General features: G+C 38.0%; 1 protein-coding gene and 1 pseudogene across 3 annotated transcripts in view; one reads left to right on the plus strand and one right to left on the minus strand.

Annotated features, from left to right (window-relative positions):
* Positions 1 to 27,111, plus strand: part of LRIG2 (leucine rich repeats and immunoglobulin like domains 2) — a 68,636-nt gene that overhangs the window by 26,934 nt on the left and 14,591 nt on the right. For all 3 annotated transcript variants that reach the window (XM_044238936.1, XM_044238937.1, XM_044238938.1), the window contains exons 2-12: positions 6,894 to 6,959; positions 8,534 to 8,608; positions 8,775 to 8,909; positions 9,429 to 9,572; positions 9,685 to 9,828; positions 10,687 to 10,830; positions 11,036 to 11,179; positions 13,917 to 13,997; positions 14,710 to 14,781; positions 14,917 to 14,985; positions 19,892 to 20,055. In XM_044238936.1, the coding sequence (XP_044094871.1) occupies positions 6,894 to 6,959; positions 8,534 to 8,608; positions 8,775 to 8,909; positions 9,429 to 9,572; positions 9,685 to 9,828; positions 10,687 to 10,830; positions 11,036 to 11,179; positions 13,917 to 13,997; positions 14,710 to 14,781; positions 14,917 to 14,985; positions 19,892 to 20,055 (1,238 nt within the window). The remainder of the gene's footprint in view (positions 1 to 6,893; positions 6,960 to 8,533; positions 8,609 to 8,774; positions 8,910 to 9,428; positions 9,573 to 9,684; positions 9,829 to 10,686; positions 10,831 to 11,035; positions 11,180 to 13,916; positions 13,998 to 14,709; positions 14,782 to 14,916; positions 14,986 to 19,891; positions 20,056 to 27,111) is intronic.
* On the minus strand, positions 4,134 to 5,464 carry LOC122898524 (annotated as a pseudogene).

Genomic DNA, 27,111 nt, shown 5'->3' on the forward strand with positions numbered 1-27,111 from the left:
GTAAAGCTGGTAGTGGTACAAGAAAATCAAACCTAAAAGACAGGATTTTAAGAGTTCTTTTGGGGGACGTGTGGGTGGCTCAGTCAGTTAAGCTTTTGCCTTTGGCTTAGGTCATGGTCCCAGGGTCCTGGGATCGAGGCCCGTTTGGGCTCCTTGCTTGGCAGGGAGCCTGCTTCTCTCTCCGCCTCTGCTTCTCTTCCTGCTTGTGCACTTGTTCGTTCTCTCTCTCTCTGACAAATAAAATCTTTTAAAAAAGAAGAAAAGAGTTGTTTTGGAATCCTTGTCTTTAGTATATTTCAGGAGTACTTAAGGTCATCAACTTGTTTAAATTACAGTATTACAACTCATTGTAATGATAAACCCGAGTATTACTTTATTTTTTTTTTATTTTAAAGTATCTTTTTTTTTTTTTAAGATTTTATTTTATTTATTTGAGAGAGAGAGACAGTGAGAGAGAGCATGAGCGAGGAGAAGGTCAGAGGGAGAAGCAGACTCCCCATGGAGCTGGGAGGCCGATGTGGGACTCGATTCCGGGACTCCAGGATCACGCCCTGAGCCGGAGGCAGTCGTTTAACCAACTACGCCACCCAGGCGTCCCCCGAGTATTACTTTAAAAAGTAAATTATGCTAGATACACTTTAATAAGACAGGGGTTTATTTCTTTTTAAAATTTTTTAAAATTTATTTAAATTTATTTATTAGAGAACTCTGTGTGTGTGTGTGTGTGTGCGCGCGTGCGCCTGCCTGCCTGCCTGCCTGCCTGCCTGCCTTGCCTGCATTTGGGCAGGGGGAGGGGCAGAGGGAGAGTGAGAGAGAGAGACTCTCCTGCAGACCCTGCGCTGAGCCTGGAGACTGGTATAGGGTTCTGTCCCACCACTCTGAGATCATGACCTGAACCGAAATCAAGAGTTGGCCACTTAGCCGTCTGAGCCACCCAGGGGCCCCTGACCTTTCTTTTGTGAACAGAAATCCCTGTTTTGGGTGCCTGAGTTGCTCAGTCTGTTAACTGGCCAACTCTTGATTTCGGCTCAGGTCATGATCTTGATTGTGGGATCAAGCCTCACGTCAGGCTCCATGCTCAGTGCTGGAGATTATTTCTCTCACCTTCTGTGGCCCCCCGCCTTGCATGCGTGTGTGCTCTTTCTCGCTCTAAAAGCAAAACAAAAGGGCAAATTATGCTGGATAAATACATACAGCATTGACATACCTGAACTGTTGGATATGATGTATTCTTAACTTTTTCAACAAATACTTTACTGAGAAGGGCCCCCCTTCTCAGTATTATTGAAATTCTCAGCATAGTCTGTTAGTGCTGCAGATTATCAAAAAAGATTGATGATGACTCAAGAAGTGCACACATGTGACTGGGCAGAAGAAAACCTCTGCATCTGTGTTGCTGTAGGACTTTTCTGCAATTAGCTTGCAGATTTTGATTCCCTTCCTCTGAGTGTTGTGATTGCTCTGTACATTCTATAAATTATTTACACCCTGATGGTACTAAACGACTACATTAATGGCACCTCTGGCTCCACATGATATCAAGAACTTTAATAATTCATGACTTATTACAGCTACATCCCTGTAAATTAGCATGAGTGGGAGCTGAGTTTACAACATTGAGATAAGCTATTCTCTGAGATTTTTACTCTCTAAGCATTATATCCATAAATATTCAGATATTAGTGATGTTAAGAAATAAAGGAAAGAAAAAAAAGAAAGAAAAAAACAAAGATTATTGACTATTACAAAGCTATACTCTTTAGGTTTTATCAAGCATTAGATTGCATCAAGGTTTTTTGTTTTTTTGTTTTTGTTTTTTTTTTTCAGATTTTTTTTTCTTTTCTTTTTTCTGACAGAGAGACACACACAGAGAGAGGGAATAGAAGCAGGGGGAGTGGAAGAAGGAGAAACAGGCTTCCTGCTGAGCAGGGAGCCCGATGTGGGGCTGGGACCAGGACCCTGGGACTGTGACCACAGCAGAACGCAGACCCCTAGCCACTGAGCCACCCAGGTGCCCCTACTTAAAGTTTTTAAGTACATTTTAGGGCTGTTCAGGGTGAAAATATTTGAAGGACAGTTCTCTATTTCAGGACTTTTGCTTAAAAATAAAAACCAACCCTGACAAGCCTGTATTAACTTATGCAAACTAAATGGAATTAATGATTTGCACCTGGGAAGAATGGCGAGCAACTTTAAGTATCCAAATACTTTTTTTTTTTTTTTTTAAAGATTTTGTTTATTTGACAGCAAGCGGGAGAGAGCGAAAACACAAACAGGAGAGCCGTAGAGGCAGAGGGAGAAGCAGGCTTCCCATTGAGCAAGGAGTCTGATATGGAGCTCCATCCCAGAACTCCGGGATCATGACCTGAGCTGAGGGCAGCCGTTGAACCGACTGAGCCATCCAGACACCCCTCCAAATTCTTAATCTTTAAGAGTTTTACATCTCATAATCGAAATCTTCCAATTTTAGTTTACTTGAGCCTTTTTGAAGTACTTTATTTTTTATTATTTATTTTTTAAAGATTTTGTTTGTTAGTGCATGTGAGAGCACAAGAAGGGGATCCCAGTAGCAATGGGAGAGGGAGAAGCAGGCTCCCTGCTGAGCAGGAAGCCTGATGCTGGGCTTAGTCCTAGGACCCCGAGATCACAACCTGAGCTGAAGGCAAATGCTTAACCAATTGAGCCACCCAGGAGCCCCTTGAAGTACTTTTAAAAAAAAGAAATAGAGCATGGTTATGGAAAGCAGGGATGTGTCTGTGCACTCTCATATGCACATGTTGTGATTAAATTCCAGAGGGAGATTTAGGTATGAAAGAATGCATACATTACTAGGGAAGAAGGGGAATGGTTGAGTTGATGTTCAGTCTATCTTTAGTTTTCCAGTGATGCCACCTAAGTATTATAAATGCTGCTTTCAGAAAAGACAAAAAGGTTACTATACTTGATAGTTTGTAACCCTAGTACTTAGCACAGTGCCTGGCATATTGTTCAATAAGTGTTTATTGCATGAATACCTGATGATCAGATCAATCCATATAATTTTAGACACCTTTTTTTTTTTTTAAGATTTTATTTATTTATTTGACAGAGAAACAGCGAGAGAGGTAACACAAGCAGGGAAAGTCGGAGAGGGAGAAACAACTGACTGATCCACCCAAGCGCCCCAACACCTGGAATTTTGATAACTCAAACAGCTATACGGATTAATACTGTAGTAGTCTTCCTTCCCCCATATTCACAGGAGATACATTCTGAGACTCCCAGCGGATACCTGAAGCTGTAGATAGCACTGAACCCTATATACTCTGTTTTTTCTTATATATTCCTATGATAAAGTTTAATATATAAATTAGGCACCATATAAAACATTAACAGCAATAATAAAAAACAATTCTAACCATACAGTATAATAGTTATATGAAAGTGATCTTTCAAAACACCTTATTGTACTCACCCTTCTTGTGATGACGTGGAATGATAAAATGCCCATGTGATGAGATGAAGTAAAATGAATGATGTAGGCATTGTGAGCTACCGTTAGGGTCATCTGCTCCAGAGCACAGTTGTGAGCAACTGAACCCATGGAAAGCCAAACTGCAGATAATGGGGAGTGGGGGAACTACTGTGGTTGCTTTCTATGATAGTACTTCTTTGGGAGTGTATTTTAGTTCACTGTTAGTTTTTAAAATCCCACCTAATGCAGATTTGTCACAGAAGGGTCCAGAGAGCCTCATTATGGGGTTCTGACTTCTGAGGCATATAGTCTTTTTTTTTTTTAATCCATCCATAATCAAAATTTTATTGAAAAATAGACAATGGGTGCCTGGGTGGCTTAGTTGTTAAGTGTCTGCCTTCTGCTCAGGTCATGATCCCAGGGTACTGGGATCGATTCCCACATTCGACTCCTTGCTCTGTAGGGAGCCTGCTTCTCTCTCTCCTACACCCTCTATTTGTGTCCCCTCTCTCACTGTCAAATAAATAAAATCTTAAAAAAAAAAAAATGAGACCAAAATAGAACCATTGTGTACCTTACAAAATTAAACATAATTACATTATTTTGGTACCTAGCTGGAATTACTGAACTGATTAGGCTTTCTGCCATGTAACACAAGTTCAGGAGGTTGTGTGGATCGTTAGTGTTGCTTTCTTAGTGAAGAACACCCTGTGAGTCAGGCCTTTCCTTCTGTTGGCTTGCACAGCAACACTGTTGAACAGCCCCCACAAAGACCATCTGAGCATGGTTGAAAACCGTGGTAATCTTGTAGCAACCTGGACCTTTTACATCCATAAAATAGGAATGTGGGCTTTGAACTAACTGTTTCTTTTTATGTTTTTTTTTTTTTTTCTTTTCCTTTTCCAAGGACGGGTATAGTAAATCTCTAGCCAAAAGCCTGTTGATCTTTCGTGAGCCCAGACAGTCTGATCTCTAACGTTGACACCCCTTGTGAGCAGCACGAGATTGGGCTTGCAGCATCTGAGGCATATATTCTTAAGACAGCATTATCCTGTAGAGAGGCTCCAAAGTATTTCCGGTATCCTTTGAGTTCCATCAAAAAGCCTTTAGAAGTTCTTCAAAGAGATAGAGAAAATCACTCCTTCCCCCCAGTAGAGACACTGGACAGTTTTCACTGATACTTAATACAAAGTAGCTTATACCCTGTGTGAGTTGGGTTAACTTGTTTTAGATTTCTTTAATAATAGTTTTCTTTAAAAGTGATTATTGCTTTAAAAAAAATGGGGGGGCATGCCTGGGTGGCTCAAGAGGGTTAAGCCTCTGCTTTTGGTTCAGGTCATGGTCTTGGGGTCCTGGGATCGAGCCCTGTATTGGGAGGGAAAGCAGGAGCCTGCTTTCCCCTCTCTCTCTGCCTGCCTCTCTGCCTGCTTGTGATCTCTCTTTCTGTCTATAAAATAAATAAATAAAATCTTAAAAAAAAAAAAAAGTGATTATCTGGTCATTGACATCCATGAGAGAACTGTAGGAAATGAGTATAGTCAAGAGTTACATTGCCAGAGAGATTAGGGTTTGGGAAGGCATTAGAAGCACTGTTACGATTAAAATGAAAGCTCTTAATCTGTAAAAGGGGGAAAAATAAATTTTAGCAAGCATCAGATATGGAATTAAATCATACTGTGCTAGCCTGCTACACAGGTCATAGTTGCCAGACCGGCCACCTTGGAGCAGAATGTGGACTATCTAACTTAAATTAGAAGAGCTGAATTTCTTCTTTAGTTGACATGCCACAAATATCTTTCCACTTGCATAAAATCCAGTGTTGTTTAGTAGCAACTGTGAGTTGGATGAAAGTATCTGAATAGAAGATTTTTATGTGGAGTAAATTCCTATTTTTATTTCTAGCATTTCCCAGCACATACCCCTAGTCATGAGTGTCCTTGAGCTGATATCTGGTGCCAGGTATCTTAGAATAAAAGTGTTAGAACTGTTGCGGAAGAGGGATGGTTTCATCTAGCCTTAATTATCTTACGGTGTAAATTAAGCTTCTAAATGAAAGTGGCTAAATTTTACAGATGGACAGACATGAATCTAGCTGAGAACAAATTGTTCTGCTGTGATAGAGACATCATTCAGACCTGCGTGCATCTGTCAACTGCCTGTGGTGGCACAGTGAGATAAAGTGATCTGTAATGTTTCTCTAGTGTATCCCTATTGCTAGCCATATTGTAATGTATAATACATCTCTTGGGCAGACAGCTTGTGTGGGCTGGATTCCACTTCAGCCTTGTAAAGATGCCAGGAAGCATCAAGGTAAATTTTTAAAGCCTATTTAAATATTTAGACTTGTGACTAATTTCAGTGAAATCTCTGCTATATCTAACAAACTTACTTGCCAAAAGTGAGATGGATTTTCAAGTTTATGGCTTCCTCATTAGCTGTATGACCTTGGATTGACAAATTATTGCTCTCTGCCGGTTTCTGTCTTAGGCAAGCAAGGATTGTGAAAGTATTTGCCTCGAAGGTTGTTGGGTGGATTTAAGCAGTTAACGTGTGTGTATAAAGTACATAGAGGAGTGCCTGATGCTTAATGAATGTTCGCCACAACCACTACCACCAATCATCATCATTAACATAATTTTGGAGATGGATTTTTCTTCCCCGAAGCTGGCTTGCTTTTTTGAGGAAGACTGTATCTCTATTAAGGATATGGTCAACTTTAGTTCTGATATAGAAGCTCATTATCTTGACTTGCAAAATCAGTCTTCTGTTATCTACTGCTAAAGTATAATGCAGTATATTACAATATTATTTTATAATATGTAAATACTTTAAAGTACACACAATACTTGAAAAATTATATAATGTGTTACTTTAAAAAGTGTATTTTCTTTCAAAAATATGTGAAGTGTAGTTCATTACAGTAAAAGTAGAAGATAATCACAAAAAAGGTGAAAGAACCTTATAATATTGCTGTGGAATGGTCTATCAGATGTATTGTTAAGTGAAAAGACTAAGGCAAATTAGTGCATAAATTAATCTACCATTTTTGTAAAAATTTGCTGGTATGTGCATAAAATATCTGGCAGGCTGCTCAAGAAATGGTATATTTTCATTTGTGCTGTTGGGGATGGAAATCATAATGGCTGGTGACAGGGTGGGAGACTTAACTGTATTTCCCTTTACACTTTTTGATTATTGAATCATGGGACTGTATTCCCCAGTTAGTTTTTTAAAAAGACCTCTTAAAAATGAAGAAAAAGTAAAATAGCTATTTTGAAATCTAGATATTTATTCTTTATAAACATCTTTTTGTGTGTACTACTCAAATTTACACTCGATGGGGCTTTTAGATTACGTTTTAGTTTAGTTTTGTTTTTTTTTTTTCCGTTAAGTCTCTTTTCCAACACTGAACTAAGAATGATCTTTTGTCCTCCATTAGGGATCTGAGTCATAATCGCTTGTCTGACTGGAACATCAGTTTGGAATCTCAAACCTTACAAGAAGTGTAAGTTACTTTTATTTGTTTAAATTTAATAAACTCTTAGAGGTGGATTTGATGTATTATGAATTTGAGGATGTTCAATCAGAAATGCTGTCCGAAATTGATGGAAAAAATTTAAAAGACATTTTTAAATCTAAACTTGTCTTTGGCTTTGCCACCATTACAGGCTCTCTGGGCGTTGCACTATTAGGTTGGTGATTAGTTGCAAACTGTGTAGAAATATTATTCTATCTGCTTTCTTGGGGCCAAAATTTAAGATCCCCCCCTTTCAGAATAAATATATTTTGCATGTTTCTTGCTGGTTTCAGCCAGTGAAATTCTCTGTTGTTTAAACTTTTTCATGTCTTGACTTGTCTTGAGATAAAAGCATCATATCTAAAGTAGAGTTACGTGGGGGTGCCTGGGTGGCTCAAGTTAGTTAAGTGTCTTGATTTTTGATCTCAGGTAATTATCATTATCTAGCCCCAGCATAGAACCTGCTTAAAAAAAATGAGTTACCTGAAATATTTTTGAGTGTTTTGTATTGTCTGTAGTGTGGTGGTTATATAGTTCAATTTTCCACTTCACTGAAGCTTTTCCTTTAATACTGAGATATATTATGTATTTTTTGGAGGGAATTTTCTAAAATACTATTAATATCAGTTATTGCATTGTGATGTTTCCAGAGGCACAAGTATTGAGCCCTTTTGCCTCTATGCTAAAATGTAGAACCTTTGGACTTAGTTTTCTTTTTTGATTTCTTGCTGATGGGGTTAACTTCTTCATGCTCTCATTGTCCTTGAATTCCCTCTGTCTCTGCTCCACATTGACTGGTTTTGATCTGCTTTGCACTGAATAAATAATTGACAAGCTTATTTGGCTTAAAGACTAGGCACTGAAGAAAGTCCTGAAAAATGCTTCAGTGGGAAATTCATGGACTTTGTAACTTCGGCTGGTTTCTTGGAGGCCTTTTACTTCTGGTTTCTTTTCTGTAGTCTCGGTAATTGAGGTTGTTCAGTAATTGAAAACCAGGTTAATGAAATGTGATTATGTTGGATTTGCTAGTAAAACATTGGAGACATTATGTTTAAAGAGCTGCTAAGATCAGATGGTGACATGTCATGTCATCTGTAAAATTAATCATAGGCTCCATCTCTCGGGCAGATTCATTTGTGGACTCAAGGAACCCTCTCTAACTTTGAGTAACTTAAAAAATGTGTGTGTGTTTTAAAAATTTACTTAATTTATAATTTCTTAATCTTATTTACTATAAATGTATAAAGAGATATGGGTAGGTTAATTCTTTAAGAAGGATTGGTATTAGCTGTCAGAAAAGTAACTTCAAGAACCTTGCTGGGACTAAAAATACTTGATGTGCAAAATAGTGATGTCAATCATAAATCTACATCATGAGAAAACATTTCTTATTAAAATCTTCAATTTCTCAGTATAATGCATTTAGTCTGATTCATTCTGAGTCATCTGCCTTTTTCAGATTTGGCACCGATCCTAAAAAATAATTATTGTCCAGAAACAGGAACTCAAGAGGCAACATTTCCCCTTCTAAAGTTTGAAATCTGTTTTTCCCCTCTTCCTAGGAAAATGAATTATAATGAGCTAACAGAAATCCCATATTTTGGAGAACCAACCTCTAATATTACTCTGCTCTCATTGTAAGTAAATCAGATTTCAGATCTTTTAAATTATGAATAGTACAGTTTAAAAAAAATTTTTTTTGTTTTTGGTACCCTTATTGTTGATCCTAACTATTTAACATCCTCATGGCCTGGGGTAGGTCTCTGGCAATAGCTTCATTACAGTCTTTTTTTTTTTTTATAGAGTCCATAATATAATCCCAGAAATAAATGCAGAAGTGTTTCAGTTTTACCCTGCTCTTGAGAATTTAGATCTCAGTTCAAATATAATATCAGAAATCAAGACCTCTTCATTTCCTCGAATGCAGCTTAAATACCTGTAAGTAGTTTAATCTAGATTTATTTTAAAGTTCATGTTTGTTATTTATTGATTCTTCTCAGAAATGTCTGTTATTATTGTGATATTGATATGCTTATGAAAAACAAATCTGGAGTCAGTTTTTTGGGTTGTTTTTTCTCTCCTGTTGTCAGAAAATATTAAGTATCCAGGGTAATTTTTGAGGTTTAATTCTGGGTGTGTTTTACTAACAGTTTTGTAAAAGGTAAATAAGATTGGTTTGTTAAACAGTGGCTTATCCTATATAATGATAATCAACATGTGTGCTAGTGTTTTACAGTTTACCAGTCATATCCATATTTACTGTATGAATATACTAGATGAATGTACTAAATGAAGTCGGTATTATCCTTATTTTGTAGTTGAAGAAACAAAGCAGTTAAATGATCCGTAAAGTTGGGTGTAGTTGCTAAGTGGTAGAGCAGGGGGCTCATAGACTTTGGGTAGCTGTCAAGTGGTAGAATGTTTCACTAAATTTTTTTGTTACCTTGTTCATTTTAGAAATTTGAGTAATAATAGAATAACCATCTTGGAGGCTGGTTGCTTTGATAATTTATCCAGTTCCCTACTAGTGGTAAAGTTAAACAGGAACAGAATCAGCATGATTCCACCTAAGATTTTCAAGCTGCCTCACCTCCAGTTCTTGTGAGTAACTAAATAGATGGATTTTTAAAAGATTGTTTTTTCTTTTAAATTATTTTAATTATTGTTAGAACAAATCGGCAAATTTCTGACAGTAAAACCATTTTTGTTAAAGGGAACTTAAAAGAAACAGAATTAAAGTGGTGGAAGGTCTGACATTCCAAGGGCTTGACTCCTTAAGATCTTTGAAGATGCAGCGGAATGGTATTAGCAAACTTAAGGATGGAGCGTTTTTTGGCTTGGATAACATGGAAGAATTGTAAGTACCATGAACTAGAATAGAATATTGTTCAAAAGGGGTCTACCAGTGCCATTAGTACAAAATGGCTAGGACAGTTGATTTAATTATACCCAAGTTCACTAGTTCTTTCTCCCTCTCTGATGCAAAATAATTGTATACAAAGCTCTTTAAGCTTTGTTATTGATATTGTTATTTGGTGTTTTTTTCATCATTCTTAAAAACATTTCATCTAGGTGCACCTGGGTGGCTCAGTCAGTTAAGTGTCCTGCTCTTGATTTCAGTGCAGGTCTTGATCTCAGGGTTGTAAGTTCAAGCCCCATATTGGGATTCACGCTGGGCATGGAGCCTACTTTAAAAAAAAATTTTTGTCTAGAAAGCTTATATTTTTCTTAATGTTTGGAGCTGATGAAAATGATCAGGATTTACCTCGAACAGGTGTATCAAAGTTCTTAGTGTGTTGATTTTATAGATCTGATTATTTTTTTTAAAAGATTTTATTTATTTACTTGACAGAGATCACAAGTAGGCAGAGAGGCAGGCAGAGAGAGAGTGGGAAGCAGGCTCCCTGCTGAGCAGAGAGCCCGATGTGGGGCTTGATCCCAGGACCCTGAGATCATGACCTGAGCCAAAGGCAGAGGCTTTAAACTGAGCCACCCAGGCGCCCCTAGATCTGATGATTTAGATGGTCTTACTACCTTTTAGCAGTAAATTGTAAGTAAAATATTAGTATTTCTTGAATAGAATTTGTTGGCTCACTTGAATTGAGCAAAAAGTATATGCCTCTCTGAGCAAGACCTAATGGAGGGTTTTGGAATCTTCTCATTGCAGTGCCTTGTTTTGAAACATATTTTCTCCTTTTTTTCTCTAATTCTGCAGAGAGCTAGAGCATAATAACCTTACAGAAGTGAACAAGGGATGGTTGTATGGCTTGCGAATGTTACAACAGCTCTACGTCAGCCAGAATGCTGTTGAAAGAATCAGCCCTGACGCGTGGGAGTTCTGCCAAAGACTATCTGAACTGTGAGTGTTGGATGGCATTTCAGTGGAGGCTGTGAGACTAGAGTACGTTGGAATAAATCACTCTCATGGCCAGTAATGAGATCTAACATCCCTCTTTGTTAGAAGTTTGTTGAAAACTCTAAATTTATCACATAAATAGAATGAGAATAGGAAAGTTGAATTAGAATACAACTAATTCCTTATCTTTCATGTTTCCTGTTCTTAGTGATTTGTCCTATAACCAGTTGACCCGCCTGGATGAATCTGCCTTTGTGGGCCTGAGCTTACTGGAGAGACTGAATTTAGGGGACAACAGAGTCACTCACATTGCTGATGGTGTATTTCGATTTCTTTCCAATCTTCAGACACTGTAAGTCCTTTTTTTTTTTTTTTCTCTTCTAATTTTTTAAAAATAGTAAATAGGGACGCCTGGGTGCTCAGTTGGTTAAGTGTCTAACTTTGGTGCTGGTCATGATCTCATGGTCCTGGGATTGGGCCCTGGATTGGGCTCCCTGCACATTGGGGAATCTGCTTGTCCCTGTGCCCCTCCCCTTGCTTGTGCTCTTTCTCTCTCTCAAATAAATAAATACAATTAAAAAAAAAATAGTAAAGCAAAATAAAACAGCTAATCAAGCTACATGTTTATGTTTATGTTAATATTTTGTAGTTCTTCTTCTATTTTATACCTTGGGACAAGACATTCTTAATTGTGTCTGTCCCCATACATAAATCTTATTTATCTTTAGCCAGTTGAGTTTGTGCTTTAATTCTGAATTTAACCAACTGAACAACAAGGCATCTCTTATTGTGCCAGTTACTGTGGAATAAAACACAGTCTGCTAATCAAGACAGACAGAGAATCAAGAGTGCACATTTTTTTGTTCCTCTGACCTTGAACTACTACCAGAAAACACTCATTCAGCAGGATAAGGGTGTGTAGTGGGAGGAGCTCTGGCAGGAGCGCTGTTCATTGTTGCTAATTTGCTGCATGTCTTTGAACAGAAAAAACTTAACATTTATCAGTGATCTGATGTGTGCTAGGTACTTTCAGAATACTAGGATATTACTGTTCTTTTCCATATCAGGAGGCTGAGGTTCAGAGAGATTAAAATGATGGTTTAAAATAACACAATTTGTATTCCCAGCTGGTCTTTCATCCAAGTACTAACCAGGCCAGACCCAGCTTAGTTTCAGAGATCAGACAAAATTGGGCACATTCAGCATAAAGTCACACAGCTCATAAAGTTTGAACCAGAAGTAGAACCCAGATCTGTTTGACACTAAAGTTCAGGTGCTTCTTACCATACTGTCAGATGAACAGAATCACTTAGCCTTCCCTAGGTGTCATTTTGCATATGTCTTCAACCAGCAGAGGATGGAGACAGGAATAAATGATTGCTACAGGCAGTTTCAACTCTAAAATTCTGGGGTTCTGTAAGTTGGATGTTTTACCCTTGTTATGAAATGTAATTGAACAAAGAGGTATTTTAAACGAAATACAGTGATTTTAAACATAGAGGAGAGTAAGAGAAAAAAGCTAATTAGTAGAATTTGTAGATTCTTGCAGTCTCTTACTAGGGGACTTTCTGGTCTGAAAAGAGGCAAGCTCTCAACTTTGGGACCTAGGCATCAGTGAGAAAGAAAGCATGATAATTTTGTGAAGGTGTGTTTACCTGTACAAGTTTGTTTGATTTTTTTTTTTTAACTTAATGAGGCAGTCTTCCTTCAGATTTGGCCTTGAAATATTTAAAGTGATTTTTTTTTTCTTTTATCTACATTATTAGAGGTGAGCCTAGAATAGTTCAAACCCAGGAGCTTCTCTCAGATGCAACTGCAGCCTTTTGGCAATTCAAAGAATGGCAAGCAGTTTCTTTCAGCTGATTATTACTTTTAGTATTAAAGTTTAAGAAAGTAATTGCAGAAATAAGTCATGGTTTAATGCCACAAAGAAGGTTAAGGCATAATTAGGATAAGATCAGAAAATCTTGCTTGAGGCCAGTATTCCTGCCAGAGTGTATACTTCTTACTCCCTTTGGTCAGTGAGTTCTATTTATGCTGTACTCTGGAGGTGGGGGAAAGTCCTGGAAGGTTGAGTTGTTTCAGTGTTTATTCCTTAGTAAAATAAAATGAACCTGTTAGCTTTCACTTCAAATAAAGATGGAGCTAAAGGGGAAGATTGATTTTATATCGCCGTACTGTTACATAACCTAAAAGTGTATTACGAAGAAAAGAGCTTTGTATTTTATTATGAGATGACTTAAGGAAGCAACAGTGATTAAATATCTTTAACTGAGGGGCGCCTGGGTGGCTCATTGGGTTAAGCCTCTGCTTTCGGCTTGGGTCATGGTCTCAGGGTCCTGGGATCGAGCCCCGCATTGGGCTCTCTGCTCGGCTGGGAGCCTGCTTCCTCCTCTCTCTCTCTCTGCCTGCCTCTCTGCCTACTTGTCGTTTCTGTCAAATAAATAAATAAAATCTTTAAAAAAAAAAAAATCTTTAACTGATACTTCTTCCAGCAGGACACCGCATGATGCAGTTGCATTTCCTCTGAGAATGCAGCAGTGGATTTTGAAAGATCCATACTTTTCCTTTTAAAAGTAATAGAGTGATCACTCTAGTGCAAGGGTGTATCAGTCTTGCTTCCCAGGGGGGTATGTTTAATTGCTGTCAAGCTGTGAAGCTTTATACTGACATTGTTCTTTGTTAGCCATTTTAGGTTTAAGAGCCCACGGGAAGACTTGGGTCACCCAGAAATCCCATTAGTCTAAAATCACATTTGTAAGCCATATCCCCTGCGTCTTGAAATCCTGCCTTTTGCAGGACACTGACTATAATTTTTAATATGCTAACAAAATTAGGGGCTATTAGATAGTAAGGTTAATTCTCTTAGCAGGTTGCTTTATTTATTTATCAAGGCCAGCTTAACCCTTTGCTTATGAGAATCTGTTCTTATATGCTTATTGCAGATATTCTCTTAAAAAAAAAGAGTCGAGTCATCTTCATAAATAACTGTTAAAATAAGGATAAAATTAGTATTGCCGTGCCAGGATGATGCCCAGCATTATCATGGCCATGTGAACTAACATAACCTGTCTTTGATATTTTTTTAGAAACTTAAGGAACAATGAAATTTCATGGGCCATAGAAGATGCTAGTGAAGCTTTTGCTGGACTCACAAGTCTCACTAAATTGTATGTATTTATAATATTTATATATACCTATAAAGGTGTATTTTCAAGAACCAATTGTATGTGTGATTGCATTATGTCTTTTTGCTATGGCTAGAAAGTCAGCCTTTTGATTCACCCACTAAAGGAAGAACGTTTTTGTTTACTAAGTTTTTTGTTTATTGGTAGCTTTAAGTTTTATTTATTTAGTTAGTGTTGGGACATTTCTATTGAGAAAAGCTGTCCAATGGGCACTCAAAGAGGTTATTCATACATGTAGACTTAACGAGTCACGTAAAAGAAATGCACTGAGAAGCAGTATTCTTTTTAATCATATGAAATTTATGGGTAATTTATCTAGAAAGAGAGGAATTCTCTCAAGTAAGATTTTAGATCTTTTCTCCTGAGAATTTCTCCAAAGCTTCACACTTGTCTGAATTTCTTTGACTTGATCTTTTGCCAAGAAGGGAGAGATTGGGACTCTAATCCAGTTTCTCACATGAAATTTAGCAGGGCATCACTGGTCCTCACCGCTGTTCACAGCACCTCGTTGAGCTCCAACCCCTTAATAGAGGCCTTTGTTCTGTGCTTTGCATTAGTTGGTGATAAAGGTTCACAACTTTCTTAAAAAATGCATGTTAAGCTTATTTTCACTTTTTATAGGTAAATGTTTGATTTAATGAATTAAATTTTGCTTAGTGGAGAACTTTACTAGAAAGGTCTGTTTGTATTTCAGAATCTTACAAGGAAATCAAATTAAGTCAATTACAAAGAAAGCATTCATTGGTCTTGAATCCCTTGAGCATCTGTAAGTATTTTGCATCCATTTTGCTCAGTATATAAATAATCTTTGCTATTAGCAGAGGTTCTCATGACCATTTAAAGTGTTTATATAATTTAATTGTAGAAATGGTGACCGGTAATGTTTTATTTCTCATTTCAGAGACTTGAACAACAATGCTATAATGTCTATCCAAGAAAATGCTTTTTCTCAGACTCGCTTAAAAGAACTGTACGTAACTTAAGTTTTTTTGTCACCGATCATTAGATCATTATCCATACTTCTGCTTTTAAAGTGAGATGAATGTGACCCATGTGTTTCCAAAAACACACAATTTAGGCAGGAAAAAAAAATGTTAATATTCAGTTATTTTAGTGACTGGATATAATTTTAAAATAACCCAAGATCGAAAAGCCTAGAATTTATGGCACCAAACTGTTTTCATGTGCTTTTAGTTAAAAAGATCTTAGCATGGCTCCTTATGCTTTAGGTATATCTTCCTGTTCCTTTTCTTCCCCTTGTTTATTTTTGGATTATTGGAAAAATGTGTTCTAGTATCCTTAGGTGGGAACCTTAGGGTGGATTACGGTTAAGATATTAGGTAATTTGTTAGAGATAACTTAGCACATTCAGTATTGTCAGAAGGAATGTCTCTAATCTGTTTGCCAAATTACTAAAATGGTCAAACACTATTCAAAATAGTTGTAATAAAAAAACAGATATTACTTCATACCCTTTTTCATTTGTGATTTTTAAGAAATTACTCTTACTGGGATGCCTGGGTGGCTCAGTTGGTTAAGCAGCTACCTTCGGCTCAGGTCATGATCCCAGCGTCCTGGGATCGAGTCCCACATCGGGCTCCTTGCTCGGCAGGGAGCCTGCTTCTCCCTCTGCCTCTGCCTGCCTCTCTGTCTGTCTGTGCTTGCTCTCCCTCTCTCTGACAAATAAATAAAATCTTAAAAAAAAAAAAAAAAAAAAAAGAAATTACTCTTACTGATTTAGAGATTTCCCCTGGGGGGTGGAGAGGGTGGTTAGTTGGGCACTGGTATTAATTTTATTAATTTTAAACTCTGGTGACTTGACTGTTGAGCCAGTGTTAAGAATCAGTGGCCTTGCTTTAAAACCACTCAAAAGAAGGACTGTGGACCAGAACTGGTTCATGAAGAGATAAGGATAGAAATTCATAGTGTTCAGAAACTTTTAAACAATTTGACATTACTCTGACACTTTTGTTGAATATTATAGTATTAATCTATAACAGATTGGAAATTTATAAAACTGGTCCTTCATCACAGGTAGTTTGAGATGCACTGAAGTGTGTGAAGTCAAACTCCCTTGATTTCAGATTTCTGCTTCATTCTTTACACCTGTGTGACATTGGGAAAATTTAGCCCAAGACTCAATTTCCCTTCCTAAAATGAAAGTTGTACATATCTCCCTCAGAGTTTATGTGAGGATAAAATTAGATGATTTGTTTATTCAAGAAATATTTATTGTCATCTGCTATGTAAGGTACTGTCCTAGATGCTAAAAACATAAGAATGAACACGACAAAATCTCTATCCTCCTAGCATATTACAATGAATTCTAGTAAGGGAATCAAAGAATAAGTCAGTAGGTACATAGTATCTCATCAGGTAATAAGAGTTCTGAAGGAAAGTAAAGGTGGGTCACAGGTATGGAGAGTGACCAGGATTTTGGATAAAGTAGTGAAGGAAGGCCTTTTTGGGGGGGGGGGGATAACATTTGAGTCAGGACCTTAGTGGCAAAGCCTTGAATACTGGGTGAAGAGCATTCCAGGCAGAAAACAGCAAGTGAAAAGGCCCTGAGGTAGGAGCTTGCATTTTATGCTTGAAGAACAGCAAAGACAACAGTGTAGCTGGAAGAGAGCAAAAGGAAGAAGAGGGGGGTAGGAGGTGAGGTCAGAGAGTTAATCAGGAACCAGACCACCCACGGCCTAATGAGTCATGAGGACTTTGGATTTTTTTTTCCTCATTAGGAAACTTTAGAAGTTCATTAAGAAACTTTAGAAGGTTTTGAGAAGGTGCTAAGTACAGAGGCTGGCACGTAGTGAAAGATGAATAACTAATACTAATAAAATAAAAATGTTATGGGAATCATTATTAGTTATTTTCTGACAGACATTTAAGTGGCTTTTTTTTTCCCTGGTCAGCATATTTTGATTTATTTTTCCTAGGCTTAACTTTCTTTTCCTTTTTAAAAAAATTTAAATTCAACTCATTAACATATAACAATGTATTATTGGTTTCAGAGGTAGAGATCAGTGATTCATCAGTCTTAATACCTATTATTCATTATATTATGTGTTGTCCTTAATGCTCATCCCCCATCCCCCTCCCCTCCAGCAACCCTCAGTTTAACTTTTAAGGGCACACCTTAGTGCATTTCAGTATTACCCATTTTTTGTCCATGATAATCTGAGGGCCACCATAAAGTTTTAACTCTTGTTAATGAGAGCTAAGTGTAAAATGTAATTTAGGTAGTAGGTGAAAGCAGATAGTGTAGTTTCAGTCTTTAGTCATTTGGTAATTTGAGAATTGGTTTGAACAAACTGCTAATGGAGGAAACTGTAACATACCTTTTTTACTGAGAAATTTTGGTTGCTTTTGGTTTACTTTAAGTCATATTTACAATACTGTTACATCAAGATTTATTAAAATGTACCCTTGTGCTTTCTGGTATCCTTCACAGTGCTTTGCATAAATATTAGGGGGAGATGAGAAAGTCGTATGTAAATTAAAAAATATTTTGCATTAAACTTACATAATCATGGTAGAAACAGTAGAAAACATATAGTTAAAGCAAGAAGGAGAGTAAGTCCCTAGATCCCCACTACTCTTGAAACAATCACTCTTAATATTTTGGTGTCTGTCTGTCCACACACTTTTTGAGAGAATGCGGACTATCCTGTGAGTTCCTTGGGAGCAGGTTGGTTAGCATTGAGGGTGGAAAGATGTAAAAGAAACATAACTAAAGGGAAGTAATGTGAATTCAGTGACATCTGTGTACAGACATTGTGCTAAATGCTTTATTTAAAAATTTTTTTGAGGTAGACATTCTCTAACCCATTTTCCAGAAATAGAAACTGAGATTTTAGAGACATTAAGTATTTTGCCTAAGGTAAGTAGCAGAATAAGAGTAAGTCCAGGTTTCATGAGTCAGCTTATACCCAAGAAAGCATAAATCAGACCACGTCACTCCTCTGTTTTTAACTTTCCAGTGACTTCCTGTACAAAACACAGGGAGAAAATACCTCAAATTCTTTCCTTAGTTTGCAAAGCAAACTGCATGGCCTGCTTTTCCCTACCCAGCTCCCTGACCTTGTCCTTGTCACTGCCCCCTCCCTCACTCTGCTCTAGCCTCAGTGGTCTTGCTTTTCCTCCTGAGCACTGGGCCTGTCTGCCTCAAGGTCTTTGCATACAGTTTCCTATGTATGCGACACTTTGACCTCAGGTCTTTGTGGGATTTGCTCTCTTGCTTCTTTCAGGTCTTTGCCTAAATGCCGTCTCTTCAAAGTATTTTTCCCTGACTGCTTGATCTAAATTAGTAGCTGCCCTCTCTTTACTTTTGCCTGGCTTTGTTTTTCTTTATAGCACTACTGTTCTGACATTGTGCTTTGCCTTTATTTGTTCACTGCTTGTCTCTAATGAATACGTAAGTTCTGTGAGCCTGTATCCGAACGGCCTAGAGCAGTCCCTCGCATAGAGGAGACTCAAATATTTGTCTATCAGTGAATGAATATAATGAAGAACTCTGAAATGCAAAAGGTAACTTCTGGCCCAATTAATTAAAATAACCCTTAGTCAAGTAAGGCTTTTGAGATACCATTGAAGACTGATTGAAACGTCTTCGGAATCACATCTTAGATACTTTGACTAAATGAGGATTTGGGGGATGCACACAAAGCAACTCACAATCTTCTCCAGATCATTTGCTCTCATTACTTCCAGGTGGATGGGACATTCATGGGGTCATTAAGAGAAAACCTATCTTACTTTTCTGATTATGTTTTATAGCCCTATCATAGACAACAAGTAAAATTTCACTGTTTCCTAGTTTAAGTTGCAGTACACATTGCCACAGGGATGAAATGTTTTCAGTCTTTTTTTTTTTTTTTTTTAAGATTTTATTTATTTGTCAGAGAAAGAGAGGGAGAGCACAAGCAGGGGGAGCAGCAGACAGAGGGAGAAGCAGACACCCCGCTGAGCAGGGAGCCCGATGTGGGACTCGATCCCAGCACCCTGGGATCATGACCCGAACTGAAGGCAGACGCTTAACTCACTGAGCCACCAAGGCGTCCCAGTGTTTTCAGTCTTAATGAAATAATTTGAAAATAAAGCTTGTGGAATTATTGTGGAATATTCTTTTGGAAAATATCTTCTCCACAACAAACATGTCTCTGTGCTGCAATGTATATGGTAAGCTTTCCTCCAGACTTTTCTGGGAAAAATCTTAAACCTCAGAAACTGAAAGGAAGGTACAGTTTAACATCCATATTCCCTTTACCTAGATTTACTGCTTGTTAACATTTTGCTAAATTTGTGATGTTTCTCTCCTTTCCTCCTCCCATCTCTCTTCCCTTCTCCCATCTCTTTCTGTCCCTCTCTCCTCTCCACACACACGACTACTTTGCTTAGCCATTTGATTGTTGCAGGCATCATGACACTTTACCCCTAAATATCTCAGCATGTATATCCCAAGAACAATGGTTTTTCTTAAATATAGCCACAGCACTGTTATCTCATTCAATTAAATTAACTTTGATAAAATAATAATAACTGATACGGAGTCCATACTTATTTCCCCAGTGCCAAAAAATGTTTCTTATAGATATTTCTTCCAGTCTAGAATCATGCACTGCATTTGGTGATGAGCCTTTAGTCTCCTTTAACCTAAAATAGGTCTCTTGCTGTTGTTTTGCCCCTTTTCTTAATGTCTTGGATGACAGTGACATATTTGAGGAATTGAGGCTGACGGTCTGAATTTGTGTTCTTGTGGTTTGATTCAGGTTGAGCACTTTTTGGAGAGAAGAATGCATGGGTGTGCAGTAAGCTTTTAATGGTGAAGAAAACAGAATGAAAAGTAAAGTGTCTTTCTTTTCTTCTTGACTTTGCAGGATTCTGAACACAAGCAGTTTACTCTGTGACTGCCATTTGAAGTGGTTGCTTCAGTGGCTGGTCGATAATAACTTCCAGCATTCTGTGAACGTAAGCTGTGCACACCCTGAGTGGCTAGCAGGGCAGAGCATCCTGAACGTGGACCTGAAAGACTTTGTCTGTGGTTTGTATTTTGTTTTAAAATATTTTATACTACATGCTGTCTTTTTAAAACACGCTGTCTTTTTATTTTATTATTAATTTGTTTTTATTTATTTTATTATTACTGTTTTTTTTTTTCATCATGATAAGTGTACTCTTTAATCTCCGTCTCTTCTGACCACCCCCATCCCTGGTAACCATCAGTTTGTTCTGTATGGCTAAGAGTCATTTCTTGGTTTGTCTCTCTTTATTTTTCCCTTTGCTTATTTTGTTTCTGAAATTCTGCATATCAGTGAAATCTTGTGATACTTGTCTTTTGCTGTCTGACTTATTTCACTTAGTGTTACAGCTCCACTAAGCTTCACTTAGTGTCTCTGGCTCCATTCGTGTCACTGCAAATAGTAACGTTTCTTTCTTTTTTATGGCTAAGTAATATTCCATTGTATGTATATACCACATCTTTATCCATTCACCTATAAATCTATAAATAAAAAACACAGGGGTCCATGTATCTCTTTCAGTTCATGTTTTTGTATTCTTTGGGTAGTATGGCTCCTGGGTTGTAGGGTAGTTCTATTTTTAATTTTTTGAGGAACCTCCATACTGTTTTTTTCTGTAGTGGCTGCATCAGTTTGCATTCCCACCAACAATGTAGGAGGGTTCCCTTTTGTCCACATCCTTTCCAACACTTGTTGTTTACTGTGTTTTTTATTTTAGCCATTCTGACACATGTAGGGGTGTTATCTCATTGTGGTTATGATTTGCATTTCCCTGATGATGAGTGCTCTTGAGCATCTTTTCATGTGTCTGTTGGCCATCTGTCTGTCTTTTTGGAGAAATGTCTGTTCGTGTCTTCTGCCTATATATTTTTTTAAGGATTTATTTATTTGCTTTAGAGAGAGTGCATGAGTGGGAGAGGCAGAGGGAGAGAGAATCTCAAGTAGACTCTGCACTGAGTGTGCAGCCCAATGTGGGGCTCGATTTCATGACCCTCAGATCATGGCTTGAGCCGAAACCAAGTCAGATGCTCAACTGACTGTGCCACCCAGGCACCCCTGCCCATTTTTAAATTGGATTATTTGGTTTGGGGTATTGTGTTGTATCAGTTCTTTATATACTTTGAATGTTAACCCTTTATTGGATATGTCATTTGCAAACATCTTCTCCCATTCAGTAGGTTGCCTTTTAGTTTTGTTGGTTATTTCCTTTGCTGTACAGAATTTCTTTTTGTTTAGATTTTATTTTATTTATTTATTAGGGAATGAGAACATGCACACAAGCAGAGGGAGTGGCAGGCAGAGGGAGAGGGAGAAGCAGGCTTCCCATGGAGCAAGGAGCCTGATGTAGGACCTGATCCCAGGCCGCTGAGGTCATGACTGAGCTGAAGGCAGATGCTTAACAGACTGAGTCACCCAGGTGCCCCTGGTGTATTGGTGTAGTCCCAATAGTTTATTTTTGCTTTTGTTTCTCTAGAAACAAATCTAGGAAAATGTTGCCTACTGCTTAGGTCAGAGAAGTTGCTGCCTGTGCTCTCTTCTAGTACTTTTATGGTTTCAGGTCTCACATTTAGGTGTTTAATCCATTCTGAGTTGATGTTTGTGTATGGTGAAAGAAAGTGGTCCAGTTTCATTCTTTCACATGTAGCTGACCAGTATTCCCAGCACCGTTTGTTGAAGCAACTTTTTCCCATTGTATATTCATTCCTCTTTGTTGAAGATGAATTGACCATATCGTTGTGGGCTTATTTTGGGGTTTTCTGTTCTATTCCATTGATCTGTGTGTCTGTTTTTATGCCATATTAACTACTGTCACTTTGTAGTATAACTTGCCATCTGGAATTGTGGTATCTCCAGTTTTGTTTTTCTGTGTCAAGATGGCTTTGCCTACTCAAGGTCTTTGTGGTTCCATACAAATTTTAGGATTGTTCTAGTTCTTTGAGAATGCTGTTGATATTTTGATTCGGATTGCATTAAATGTGTAGATTGCTTAGGGTAGGGCAAACGTTTTAACAGTATTGCTCTTCTAATCCACGAATGTGGAATGTCTTTCCATTTCTTTGCATCATCTTTAACTTCTTTCATCGGTGTTCTATAGTTTTAGAGTACAGGGCTTTCATCTCTTTGGTTAAATTTATTCCCAGACATTTTATTGGTTTTGGTTTAATTGTGAATGGGATTGTTTTTTTTTAATTTCACTTTCTGCTGCTTCATTATTAGTGTATAGGAATGCAACAGATATCTGTACATTGATTTTGTGTTTTTCAACCTTACCGAATTTATCAGTTCTAGTGGGTATTTTTTGGTAGAGTCTTAAGGTTTTCTATATATAATATCATGTCATCTGCAAATAGTGGAAGTTTTACTTCTTCCTTACTGATTCAGATGCTTTTTTTTTTTAAAAGATTTTTTATTTATTTATTTGAGAGAGAGAGACAGTGAGAGAGAGCATGAGCGAGGAGAAGGTCAGAGAGCGAAGCAGACTCCCTGTGGAGCTGGGAGCCTGATGTGGGACTCGATCCCGGGACTCCAGGATCACGCCCTGAGCCGAAGGCAGTCGTCCAACCAACTGAGCCACCCAGGCGTCCCTGTTGATAACAGTGTTGAGAGTTGGCATCTTGTCTTGTTCTTGACCTTAGGGGAAAAGCTCTCAGTTTTTCACCATTGAGTATGATGTTGGCTGTGGGTTTTTCATCTAAGACCTTTAGTATGTTGAGATATGTTCTCTTTAGACCTACTTGGTAGAGGGTTTTTATCATGAGTGGATGTTGTACTTTTGTCAGATGCTTTTTCTGCATCTGTTGAAATGATCATATGGTTGTTATCCTTTCTCTTACTGATGTGATGCCTCACATTGATTGTTTTGTGCATATTAAATCATCCTTGCATTACAGGAATAAATCCCTCTTGATTGCAGTATATGATTTTTAAAAATATTTTATTGGATTTGGTTTGGTAATATTTTGTTGAGGATTTTGCATCTATATTCATAAGAGATATTGGTCTGTTCTCTTTTTGTAAGGTCTTTATCTGGTTTTGGTATTGGGGTAATATTGGCTTCGTAGAATGAATTTGGAAGTTTTCTTCCTCTTGTGTTCTTTGGAATAGTTTGAGAAGAATGGGTATTAATTCTTCTTTAAATGTTTGGTAGAACTCAACTATGAATTCATCTGGTCCTGGACTGGTGTTATTTGAGAATTTTTTGATTATTGATTCAATTTCATTGCTGGTAATTGGTCTGTTTAAGCTTTTTATTTATATTTCTATGGTGTTGGTTGTTATTTCTCTTCTTTCATTAGTAATCTTATTTATTTGGGTCCTTTCTCTCTCTCTCTTTTTAAGTGAATCTTGCCTAGAGTTTTATCAGTTTTTTCTTGATCTTTTCAGAGAACCAGCTCCTAGTTTCATTGATCTGGTTTTTTAGTTTCTATGTCATTTATTTCTGCTCTTAAATTTATTATTTCCTGTCTTTTTCTGGGTTTGGGTTTTCTTTTTCTAGCTTCTTTAGGTGTAAGGTTAGGTTGTTGATTAAAGGTTTTTCTTGCTTCTTGAGGTAGGTCTGTATTGTTGTAAACTTCCCTCTTAGAACTACTTTTGTTGTATCCCACAGATTATGGACTCTTTTTTCATGTAATTCTTTATTTCTTCTTTGATTTCTTGGTTGATCCATTTATTTATTATTTTTTTAAGATTTTATTTATTTATTTGACAGAGATCACAAGTAGGCAGAGAAGCAGGACAGAGAGGAGGAAGCAGCCTCCCTGCTGAGCAGACAGCCCGACGCGGGGCTTGATCCCAGGACCCTGGGATCATGACCTGAGGCAGAGGTTTTAACCCACTGAGCCACCCAGGCACGCCCCACATTCATTGTTTTATTTGTTTATTTTTTAAAAGATTTATTTTGGGGGCACATCTGGATGTCACAGTTGGTTAGGTATCTGACTCTTGGTTTCAGTTCAGGTCATGATCTCAGAGTCATGGCATCAAGTTCCACATTGGGCTTTACTCTCTGCAGAGTCTGCTTAAAGATTCTCTCTCTCCTTCTCTGTCCTATACCCCTGTCCTGCCATGTACTCTCTTCTCTCAAATAAATAAATAAATCTAATCTTAAAAATAAAGGTGGCTCAGTGGATTAAGCCGCTGCCTTCGGCTCAGGTCATGATCTCAGGGTCCTGGGATTGAGTCCCGCATCGGGCTCTCTGCTCAGCAGGGAGCCTGCTTCCTCCTCTCTCTCTCTCTCTCTGCCTGCCTCTCTGCCTACTTGTGATCTCTCTCTGTCAAATAAATAAATAAAATCTTAAAAAAAAACAAAAACAAAAACAAAAAAAATTTATTTTTAGGTAATCTCTATACCTAACATGGGGCTTGAACTTAGAACTCTGAGATCAAGAGCCACATGCTCACTCTATCAACTAAGCCAGCCAGGCTGCCCATCGCATTCAGTGGTATAATAACATGTTATTTAACCTCCGTATATTGTGCTCTTTCTATATATATATATATATATTTTTTTTTTTTTTTAGATTTTATTTATTTATTTGACAGAGAGAGATCACAAGTAGGCAGAGAGACAGGCAGAGAGAGAAGGAGGAGGAAGCAGGCTCCCCGCTGAGCAGAGAGCCCGATGCGGGACCCGATCCCAGGACCCCGAGACCATGACCCGAGCCGAAGGCAGCGGCTTAACCCACTGAGCCACCCAGGCGCCCCTCTTTCTATATTTTTTACTGTGGTTGATTTCTTTCTTTTTCTTTCTTTCTCTTTTTTAAAAAAAGATTTCTTTATTTATTTGAGAGAGAGAGAGAGAGAGCGCGCGCGCACGAGAGAGAGAGAGACAAGAAGAGAAGGAACACAAGTCCGGGGAGTGGTATAGAGGGAGAAGCCAGCATCCCACAGAGCAGGGAGCCCAGTGTGGGGCTTGATCCCAGGATGCTGGGATCATGATCTGAGCTGAGGCAGACACTTAACTTAATGACTGAGCCACCCGTGAGCCCCTTGTGGTTGATTCCTAGTTTCATAGCATTGTTGTCAGAAAAGATGCATGGTATACACTTACTGTCTTAACAACAGAATGGAGAAAAATTAAGCCAGGATGCTTTCACTTTTTTAAAGTTTCTGTTTTTTTAGTTTATTTATTTACTTACTTGACAGAGCACAAGTTGGCAGAGTGGCAGGTAGTGGGAGAGAAGTAGGCTCTCCGCTGAGCCGGGAGCCCAATTTGAGGCTCAGTTCTGGGACCCTGGGGTCATACCTGAGCTGAAGGCAGACACCCAAACAACTGAGTCACCCAGGCACCCCAACCAGAATGCTTTCTAACTAGCATATCTATTTCCATTTCTCTGTGTTCTTCTGTGAAATTTTTATATTTTGTAATCATAGATTTAATTTTGTATTCTTTGACTTAATATATCATAAGCAAGTTTTTTCCTGTGTGTTCTTTATTGATCATTTTCAGTGTCAGTATAGTATAACAGCATCTTTATGAATGTAGGCCTTTCCCTTTTAGGGGGTTTTTAACCTTTATTTTTTATTTTTTTAAGATTTTATTTATTTATTTGACAGAGATCACAAGTAGGCAGAGAGGCAGGCATGGGTGGGAGGAAGCAGGCTCCCTGCTGAACAGAGAGCCTGATGCAGGGCTCAATCCCAGGACCCCGGGATCATGACCTGAGCCGAAGGCAGAGGCTTTAACCCACTCAGCCACCTGGGTGCCCCGGTTATTAACCTTTAATATAAATATCCAGTAGTAAGACTCCTGAATCAAAAATGATTTTTTTAAAGTAGATCTTAAAAAGTACTACTAGCTGTTTTCCAGGAAGATAGCACTTGTTTATGTTGTCACCAGTAATGTGTGAATGTAGTTTCTATTTTTGATGCAGTTTCTTAAAACTAAAGTGGTGGCAGGGTTTTAGAATTTTTTGGGGGGAAGAAGGACAACCATGTAAAAGTTGTCATGATTCCAGGGGCGCCTGGGTGGTTCAGTGAGTTAAAGCCTCTGCCTTCAGCTCTAGTCATGATCTCAGGGTCCTGGGATCAAGCCCCGCATCAGGCTCTCTGCCAAGCAGAGAGCTCTCTCAAGCTTGGCAGAGAGCCTGCTTCCCCCCACTCTCTCTGCCTGCCTCTCTGACTACTTGTGATCTCTGTCAAATAAATAAATAAAATCTTAAAAAAAAAAAAAGTTGTTATAATTCCAGTACTCATAATTTGAAGTAGTATCTATATCGTTCTTTCTCAACTTGGGCATTTTTCCTTTACACTTGAATTTCCTTTATTTTATTTTATTATTATTTTTTAAGATTTTATTTATTTATTTGACAGACAGGGATCACAAGTAGGCAGAGAGTCAGAGGGAGGAGGAAGCAGGCTCCCCGCTGAGCAGAGAGTCTGATGCAGGGCTCGATCCCAGGACCCTGAGATCATGACCCGAGCTGAAGGCAGACGCTTTAACCCACTGAGCCACCCAGGCACCCCTTAAATTTCCTTTTAAGTAGAATAACTGATTACTAGCTTTAGGCACTAGAACTTTTACATCAGCGTAGTTATCTTGCATGTCACTAGTATCTGATTATTTAGATACCCATATATTGCCAGATCTATTTTTATAATCTACTTAAAAGATACTTAGAACACTTGGAAGCTCAGGCCCACAAAATACTTATATTGTTTTTTACATATTAGCAATATACTATTACTTATGAATCTATAGTATATTACCTATTCCTAAGCCTATTTGGAATTTCTCACTATTTGAAGGGAGAGTTATGCATATATGATGTATGTTCCAATAATGCTTAGTTTTTTAAAAAAGATTTTATTCAGAGAGAGAGTGTGTGTAGGGGAAGGAGCAGAGGGAGAGAGACTGGCAGACTCTGTTATGAGCATAGTCCTTAATGTGGGGCCTGATCTCAGGACCCCGGGATCATGACCTGAGCTGAAACCAGGAGTCAGACACTTAACCAGCTGAACCACCCACGTGCTCACAAATAATGTTTTATTAATAGGTTCGCATTGTAAAATGTAATTTGTAATCCCCATTTTCATTATTGGCAAGGAAAAGATAATGGGTATTATCATATATATGTTTA

This window comes from Neovison vison, chromosome 2, assembly GCF_020171115.1.
Source record: "Neovison vison isolate M4711 chromosome 2, ASM_NN_V1, whole genome shotgun sequence".
Classification (NCBI taxonomy): domain Eukaryota; kingdom Metazoa; phylum Chordata; class Mammalia; order Carnivora; family Mustelidae; genus Neogale; species Neogale vison.